This window comes from Lissotriton vulgaris, unplaced genomic scaffold (assembly GCF_964263255.1).
Source record: "Lissotriton vulgaris unplaced genomic scaffold, aLisVul1.2 SCAFFOLD_324, whole genome shotgun sequence".
NCBI classification, from domain to species: Eukaryota; Metazoa; Chordata; class Amphibia; order Caudata; family Salamandridae; genus Lissotriton; species Lissotriton vulgaris.
The window spans coordinates 748,205-757,758 of NW_028246214.1; the positions used below are offsets into that span (position 1 = coordinate 748,205).

The 9,554-nt window shown below is 46.2% G+C and overlaps 1 protein-coding gene across 1 annotated transcript in view; it reads right to left on the reverse strand.

Moving 5' to 3' along the window:
* LOC147666043 (uncharacterized) overlaps nucleotides 1-9,328 on the reverse strand; it is a 158,953-nt gene extending 149,625 nt beyond the window's left edge. The window contains exons 1-2 of the mRNA XM_086949299.1: nucleotides 9,290-9,328; nucleotides 286-467 (exon numbers count right to left, since the gene is read on the reverse strand). Coding sequence (XP_086805425.1) covers nucleotides 286-467; nucleotides 9,290-9,328 — 221 coding nt within the window. The remainder of the gene's footprint in view (nucleotides 1-285; nucleotides 468-9,289) is intronic.
* Between the last annotated feature and the right edge of the window lie 226 nt (nucleotides 9,329-9,554).

Genomic DNA, 9,554 nt, shown 5'->3' on the forward strand with positions numbered 1-9,554 from the left:
TTTGATGGTCTGACCAAATTATTTTATGGAATGGGGGCTCGGCATTAACTCAGTTTACCACCATTGCAGTAATGGGTAACTCAACCTCTACTATTTAAAGGTACGCTTTCAAATGAAAACAACATTTTATGATAGCCAACACCTTTTAACTTGGGCTTTTTACTTATGCTTCTAACTGTTTTATCAAATGATTAGGGATATGGTATAACTTGCTACTATTAAGCACCCAGAGATCTTTCTGGAACACTGACTGCCCAAGATAAATGGATGACAAATTACACTTACCACTGTGGTTGCACTTGTTCTCTCTGCCCATAATACTCGCCGGCTCTTTGAATCCCCTGAGGAATCTGTGGCTGCTCAAATGGCCTCTTCTGGATGTTGTTTAGCTGAGCATAGTAGTGGCCATATTGTCCACATTGAACAGCAGCTGGCCGTCCTCCCAACGCCACATGCGGGCTCCAATGCTGGAAAAACACAACAGTAGAAGAGTGGATCCATAGGTCTATAGAGGGTTTCATTCAAAATATTTAAGAAAAGTTTACGCCTGATTCACACTTTTTTGTGCCATTGTGTGTCTAATAGGTCATCAAATGGTGTCACCTCTGTGCGTAAATGCCTAGATCCTGATTCAGGGACACATGAACTGTAGACATTTATAGATGCAGATTGAAATTTCAGATGCAGAAATCCACTTTATAACTGTATTTTACAAAATTATGATGTTGGAGAAGTTAGGGGACTATGGGTGTCGCCAATGGAGATTCAAATGGATGGTCATGGGTTATGCTGGCAAAACCTGCTAAATTAGAAATGAAATAGTGGGAAATTCATAATCCCATTCCCACTCAAAGTGCAGCTGCCACAAATGAAGGTTGGACTAGATGCGCATTCAGGCTAAGAAAATCCTCTAGACACCTCCATATTTTCTATGGGTTCTAGTGTCGTGTTTATATCTAGGACTCTAATTCAATATTCCTGATTTATGCCCTTGTGAGGTTATAATCAATAATATCCTGATAAAGGCATAAGAATCAGATCCATATTCAGTAATAGCCCATGCAGTCCAAAGCACAGCACGGTTAAACCCATTGACTCCTAGAAAGCACAACGCGTTCTTTAAACAAACCAAGCCTCCAGCAGCCCGGGAAATCCCCCCTGCTTTTGTTTTGATTTGAACAAGAACTCCTGAAGTCCAGAAAGAGCTGTTAGTTCTTAGTGACGTCTTATGTCCAACCTTACGTCAAACCCGGCACCTTCCAGGTATAAAATACCAACAGTTGCCTTAAGCAAACACACGGTGGTTTGGAGCAGAGAGGCCATCTACTTCCCCGAGAGCCCAGCTGAAGCGAGAAGCCCACGTAAGCCGCCCCTCCCGTTTGACGCACTGAGAGACGCTGTCTTTTTCTCCAGCCGAGAAAATCCAGCTCCGGTGTTTCCAGCCTACCCTCGCGGGTTGCTGGAATATCGAGTCCTGAGGAAAGAGATACCAGACCTCCCACATTCTATTACCAAGGTACGGAGCTGATTAAACTCTTGAGAGAATTCTTGATGCAGATTCTTGGCAAATCTATCTTAACCAACTTAACTTAAACTGCTACTTACTCATCCCCTCCCACGTGTTAGGCTTAGGTCAGGTACACCGGGGTAGGCTTAGTTAGAAGCACCAGTTGAGTAAGTTAGTCAATGTATTTATGTATGTATATATTTTATCCATTTTAAAGTATCATATGGCTTAGAAACCATAATAATGCTTTTACAGTATTATTTCATAATACTACTTTTACTGTACGCACTTTACTTTACTTTAAGTATTGCAATTGTGGCAATTCATTTCTCTTGCATGAGGAAGAAGACTGCTCAATAAATAACACCTTTTTATTGAAAACGCACGTCTCTCTATTCCTCTGCACTCTGGTGAAACTAAGTATGCACTACTGACTGAGTGAAATAGCTGTCTATTGTTTTCACACGACTCTAGAGATACCCTCTTATTCTGAGGGAGCAAAGTTGTCATGTTTATGCGGTTGTCGGAAACTGAATCCCTTCTGGTCTGAGCCAGGGAAGCTAATCCCTCCCTATTCATTCAAGAAAGTTTCCAGTGACCTCTGAGCTAGCTGGCGCAAACCTAAATTAAGTTTAACATAGTCAGTAGAGACCTAGATGACCTCAGTCCTACCTCTACACTGCTGTTTATGTTATTCCAATGCGCAGAGCCTATTGGGAAAATAGGAACTACACTACACTAGGGAAGTTTCCATTTTGGAGACATACTACTTTTTAGGTCTCAGCGACAAAAAGCTTCACCTGTTTATTGGCCAGGCCTTTTTTTCTAATAGATATATATTGAGTGCCCTTTCAGTAAGGCCCTGGCTCACGATTGGATAGCATCGTTGTCAGTCCCGGTTGTTTCCTCTTCGATGGATTTCCTCCCTAATTAATATGTGTTTGTTCCACCAAGGAACATTTCTGGCTGACATTGTTCTGATTGGTTACATCCTTCCACTGCTGATGTTGCCTGCAATCTTGAACATTATTTCCTTTTTATATTCCATGGGCGTGCCAGCATTCTTGCTCAGCCCCACATGTGGCACTTTCGCCTTTACTCCCCTCTCGCTCTTGTGTTGCTTTCCTCCCCATCCGCACTTTCCCTTGTATGTTGCTTCCCCGCCGCCTTCCAAATCGGTTTGGGATCGTTTTTCGTTTAAATATTCTTCCCCAGAGCCTTTGTTACTCCCCCCTCAACTCTGCCCTTAGCACCCCAGTCTTGTCACCATCCACTTCCGTCCCTCTCATGTACTATATTGGCCACAGCTATTTGCTTTACCAATGATATGTGCGGTCACCAAGCGCTGGTAAAGGCAGTATCAGTGACCCGCCATTCTGAAAGTATAGAAAAGTTTTTCTATACTTTCAAGTTACCCACCATGTTGCATATTAGAAAGCTGAGACGCAATATGGAGGTCATCGGAAAAGTGTAGAAAACATTGTTTTTATATTGTCAAGATGGGCATATGTTGCATCACACAACGTGATGATGAACGCTGCAGCCTTCTAAAAAGTATAGAAAACACTGTTTTCTATACTTTCAAGATGGTCCCCAACGTGATGACGCAACACCGAGTTGCATGATGCAATGTGGCAGCCATCTTCAAAGTATAGAAAGTAATTTTTCTATATTTTATGCTGATGGCAACAAGCACTGCTGAAGCCAATAGCTCTGCCATTTAAAACCGAAACCTATTGGCATTGCCAATGCGTGTTTTCAAAGTAAATAATCAAAGATCCTGAACTTAAGTAAGCGAAGGCATATGCTATTTGCATGGTTTTGTCAACAGCTAACTCACATTAAATTTAGGAAGGACGGTTTTGTACTTAATACAGGTTGCTTGGCTTTTCGAAGTTAGCATAATGTTTCGTACATTAAGTTCACAATACTAACCCACACTTCAAGGACAGTTTGTCTTAAAATACGCTAACAGCAGATTCCTGTTTTCACTAGTCACCGCCTTTTTCAGAAAAGAACTTCAGTATTCCCCCGTTCATGATTCTCTAAAGACATATGGAAATGGTCAGTAGCCCATAAGTTAACTTTCAGAATAACTACAGAAGTGACGACACGCCTCTTTAGTTAAGGTTGGTTCTTCTTTCATTGGAAATACCACTATATGATGGGTGGTACAGGGGTCTAATGTGCTGTCAGTACCCTGTATGTGTAGCACACGCTAAGGTGCTGTAATTGTGAGAGGCGATTCCTCTCTGTTTGTACTCCTAACTGCGGGAGACAAAGTTCCAAGGGTCTCTGCCAGGGGTCCGAGACCTGTGCGCATTGGCAATGTCTTCGGTACCGCCTTAAACCTATGGTCCGGTCAGGAGCTCCACGCACCAGCACCCACACTCACGTACCAAAACCCGCTCCGCTGTAGTCAGGCGTCGCAGCACACCTGAGGTACACTCAGTACCTCGGGTGGGGCCGATGATGAAGCATGCCACCAAATAGGATGGTGGGGGAGGGCCTTCATAAAAAAACAATTGTTTTTTCTTTGCAGACACTACACGTGCATTGTAGTAGTAGCTAGTTCTTCTTGTTTATCTCAAATATATTCCATTACCAGCCGTGCCAGGCAGGGGAGAATACATATCATGCCCTTCTTGCTTGCCTTAGGGAAGAAGGCCCCCTGCCACATTTGAAAAGTGAGAGGGGTAAAATCATTGGCTTCAACACCTGTCTTTCCAAACACCATATATAATACAGTGAAAACACAAAACATGAAAAATCCCAAATCAACTTAGAAAAATAAAGTTAGTTCTAATAAATGATTTGACACCAAAACGACAAAATCCAATTAGTAGAACTAGTGATGTCGAATTTTGGATTTTTTAGAGAAAAGAGCACCAAAAGGCATACAACATCAGTTGTGGATATCTGGTTGTGGCCGACCGCAATGAACCCTGGGCTAGCTAGAGGGGCCCAGTTAGACCCGCTGAACAAAGTATCTTAAACCCTGGACCGCAGAGCATTGCGAGGATCTGCATCAAAGAAGCGATGAGTCAGTTCCGAGGTACAGCGAGGCTGTGATGCGAGGGCCTGCGTCCTCATAGGGGATCTCCTCAATAGGGCTTGTGATGCCAAGTCCAGCGTCGAGGATGCGGCATGCAGGCGGGGCGACGTGTCAGTTTCAAAGAGCTGAGATGTGAGTGGTGAAGGATCCAATCCACGCAGCAGCTGCGATGTATCGGTTTCACTCTGGTTTGCGACGCACAGCTGAGTAGGTGTGTTGGTTCCACTGGATCCACAGAGGCTAGCAGAGCACCTAAAGCCAATTTCCATGCGTCCAGGACTGGGGTGGCACCAGTTGGCATGGCAGAGTCCAGGTGCAGATGCAAGGTTGTTGGAATCCTGTTGTCACTTTGGCTTCCGATCAGGAGGCCAGCCAAATAGCCCTTGGAGTCACTCTGGGTTCAAGAGATGCAGGTCCAATCCTTCTAACGCAGGCAGCAGGTCAGCACATCAGGGATGCAATTCCTTTGGAGCAGCAGTCCAGCAGAATGGCTGTCCATGTAGCAGCACAGCAGTCATTCTTCCCGGAAGAGTATCCACAGGTCCAGAAGCGAACTGAAAAGTGGGATTGAAGGTCCTATTTTTTTACACTGGTGCCTTTCTTTTGGAAGGTGGGAGAAGCCTTTTGAAAGGTTCTATGAAGTGCATGGAATTTCCTGACTCCCTTGCCCTGTCTCCAAGATTGCAGCTGTGACAAGACAGGGTTGTTAGGCTCTTTGTGTGAAGGCAAAGCACAGGCTTATCAGGTGTAAGTGATCATTATTTTTTTCAATTATTCCGGCTGGGGTCATTCAAATTTTTTCAACGAATTGTAGCAATAAAATTGAAAACTTTGATCATTGAATCCGTTTATGGAACTGATTTTTTTATCCAGAATGACTGTAATAACTTTTTTGTCAAGGGGCTGTGGTCCCAAAACAGACTGCAAGCACAAAGGGCTAAGGGCAGGAAATTGTCAACTTTCTAAAAGTGGCATTTTTAAGATTACAATGAAAAATCTGATCTTTTTCATTGAAGAGTTTTTATCATCACAATATTGTATCATATGTACAAAACATGACATGTCCACCTGCTTCCAAGTAGAAATTACAGCGTATTAAATGTAATAAGGAAATTCCAATGTTAACCTATGGGAGGGGTAGGCCTCACAGTATTGAAAAACAAATTTAGGAGTTTTTCACTACCAGGATATGCAAACTTAAAAGTACATGTCCACCCTTTTAATTACATAGCACCCTGCACTATAGGTTACCTAGGGTCTACCTTAGGTGGGGGGACTTATCTATACTGCTATTATAAGGAGAGAACTGTGTCCTTTGAGCCAGGTAAACTCGAAAAGAACACCACCAATCGCAACACCCAATACAGCGTTGGAAAGGGGAGGTCCAGGAGATGGACATAGGCTATAGAAAACCACACCATATACATTGGGGGGGGGGACGTTAAGGGAAAAGTAGTCCGTATGGGCGTATGGATACAGTGATTGCGCGCGGCGTTCGGCGTCGTCACAACGCTTGCGAGAGGCGCAATGGCGTGTGGGTGTGACGTCACGTCAACGCGACGTTCGCTGTCCGGACCGGTGTGCAGGAAGGAGCAAGGGAACAAAACACGACATGCGGGGAGGAGCGGTGGCGCGGGACCGACACACAACATTGGAGTGCCCAGCGCGGGGAGGAGCGGCGATGCTGGTGGGAGTGCAGGAAGGAGCAAGGGACACACACCTGACATGCGGGGAGGAGCGGCGGCGTGGGAGCTGGTATGTACGCTCTGCTGCTCCCGCTGATGGCCGCTCTGCTGCACGTCTCCTGCAGCGGTGCGGCCCCCAGCCCCTTCTGCCCCGGACAACGTCGGGGCGGGCTGCTAGTATGTAATAAAAGGGGAGTTTAAGGCTTGGCAAGGTGATTTAAATGCCAAGCCGACATGGCCTGGGACATGTTTTAAAGTGCTACTGAAGTGGGTGGCAAAATGAGTGCTGCTGGCCCACTAGTTGCATTTAATTTTCAGGCCATGGGCATATGGTATACCAATCTACAAGGGACGTAAAAGTAAATTAAATATGACAATTAGGTATTTATAAATCAAACCATGTATAGCGAAGTGAGCACAAGCACTTTAGTACTGGTTAGCAGTGGTAAAGTCCACAGAATCCTAAGACCAAGAAACCCGAATTTCAGAAAAAAATTGCAGTAAGTAGACAACATTTTTTGGGGTGACACTGCAGAGAGGACAAGGTCCAACTATTCCTAATTGGTATATTTAATTTACCTAGAAGTCCTTGGTATATGGTACAAGGTGGACCCAGCCCTGGAAGTTAAATTCCAATTGTGGACTGCAGCACCTATTGTGCCATTCACTTCTGTGGCATGGCAAACATGGCTTCATGCCTACCATCTGTAGCCTGACTGTAGCTGTGTAAAAAGTGATATATCAAATATGAACCCTATAAAGGTCTTGTAGTCCACCAGCAAGGGTGCATGGTATTTAAAAGTAGAACATGTAGGAATGTAATTTTAACATGTCCTTAAAGTGACTAGCACCTAAAAGCTATTTTCACTTCACTTTAGGAAGTCTGGCTAACCCACAGAAAATCAAAGTAAAGATTAAAATCTTTATTAATACTGAATCTCAGGAATGGCTAGAAAAGTAATTAAACATCTATTTTAATACGTATTATAAATCCAATACTATGGTGAAGTTGGATTTGTAATAAATATTAAGGAAGAGTAGCTTTTAGATAGCTACCTTTTATACTTGAAGTTCCTGCAGGCTAACTTCTCCCAGTCACTAATTACCATTTAAATATGTGTGAATGGGGTGGGGTTGGCCTACAAGATGGCAGAGCGGCAGCACTAAATGCTCTCTCTGGCCCCAAAAACCTAATCAGACATTACCCTACCACCCCCATGCCCCCAAAAATACAGGTACAAGTATATGCTGTCACCCCTGGCGGTGGCAAAGTGCTGTATGCCTCGCGGAAGCTGAAGAGTATGGGCGAGCCGCCTCCAATCACTGTCGGCCTCATGGAGGGGCAGAGTGCTGTCCCGAGTGCTTTCGGGCACACTGGACCATGGAGGAGAAGGCGGGTTTGGTGAGGAAGAGATCCCCCCCACAACCGCTTGTTGCTATGGGTTGGTGCCCAGGTGCCGTGGTGGGCCTGAGGGGGCCTGCATTGGGCACTACTGCTGGAGCAACTGATCCTGGAGCCGCAGATGCCGGTCCACTGTGCGGCGCTGGAGGAGATGTTCCTCAGTAGCCAGTGCTGAGCTTCTGGAGCTTGTGGCCGCTCCGGGGAATGGCTGCGAATAAAGGTTTTGCAGTCTCTACGCCTTATGCCTCCCACCTGGCCCGGCGACGCTGAGGCAGGCAGACCTCTACCTGGTGATGCAGGGTGCAGCTACTGAGTGTCCCGCGGACCCCCTGCAGATCCATGGGCTTCCACTGGGTGCCTGCGTGGTGAAAGAGACAGCTGGATGGTGTGGCAGTGAGGTGCGGCTTCTGGGGCCCACGAATAGAGATGAGGCCTGCACACCGTGGAGACATTGCTGGAGTTTGTGAGACAAGCTGTCTTGGATTGGCACCTCCTGCATGGGGACAGAGTGACCGACATTGCTCCCTGAAGAGTGGGATCAGCCTACTTTCCCCCTGCCCCTTGACATTCAAGAACTGGATGCGGACGGTGTGTTGGGGTCCACCTTCACCCACTTGCAATCTGGTGGAGGTTTGGAGTCAAGATGGGGCCCGACTGATCTGCAGCAGTTGATGAGATTGATTACATGAGCCACAGTGCCATGGAGTTCACCAACTGCCTCCCCTCACATTAAAGGAGAATGGTAAAAGAAGATGAGGAAAGAGGGTAGGAGTGCAAGGCGACCTTGCAATCCACTGTAAGCTGGAATGGTGCTTAGTAGGGTGAGGGACATTGTATATTACAAGGGATGCCCCTTCCACGATTAAGCCCCCGGTTGGAGATCGGTACACTGTTGTCGCCCTCGTCGTTATTAGAACCCTATCTACTGTGGTAGGTGGAAACAGCCTGACTCTGGTACATCCTGTCTAGCCCTTAAGGAAAGTGCTCCTTTTTGCATGGTCACGCCCCACTTTTTGCCTGGCATCTGATGCAACCTGACCTGATGTGCAATGGGTCCCTGCCAATCAAGTTTCCAGGGCCCATGTTCTTTCACAAAACTGTACCTTTGTACCTAAAATTGGCACATCTCTGGCCACAGGTAAGCCCCTTGTAAAAGGTACTAAGGGTACCAAGGGCACTGTGATCAAGGAAGTCCTCTAAGGGCTGCACCACCTCTTGTGCACCTCTCAGAGGCCCTGTGCCTTAACACCCACAAGCTGCCATTGCAGGCTTGGTGCAGAGAAAAGTGAAGAAACAACATAGGTAAGTCACCTCTCTAGCAGGGTGCACTAGCCCCAAAGTGAGGGTACAGTGGCATGAGCCCTGTATCTCTACATTGTAAGTGTCGTAAAGCCATAAAGACTATATAGTCTGGGAGTTTATTATTGCAAACTCCACAGCTCCATAATGGCTTTACTAAAACCTGGGAAGTTTGGTAGCAAACTTCTCAGCACATTAAACCCACAAGGATGCAAGTGTTGGATTTAATACAAAATGCAGTCAGAGGGTACCTTAGAGATGAACCCTGAAAATCGGAGTCACCCACGCACCTCATGTGTGTAACAACACCATGATGTGTGGGACAGTTGAGGATCACACACCTGGGGTGCTGCAGAGTGGGGGCTGCTCGGTGACCGCATGTCCTGAAGCGAGAAAGGCCTAGCAAGTACCTACAACAGACGCATTTCACCCAATAGACAGTTGATCAGCCGCACAAAAGGTAATCAGGCACGGGGGTGTTGCCACTTGCGCACCAAGAAACGCGCAACTGCGGACACCGCCGCCACTGCGAAACACGCACGACCTAGGGAATGCGCACATCACCCCTGGAAGGAAATGGAGAAAACGGTCACTAAGCTACAAAAG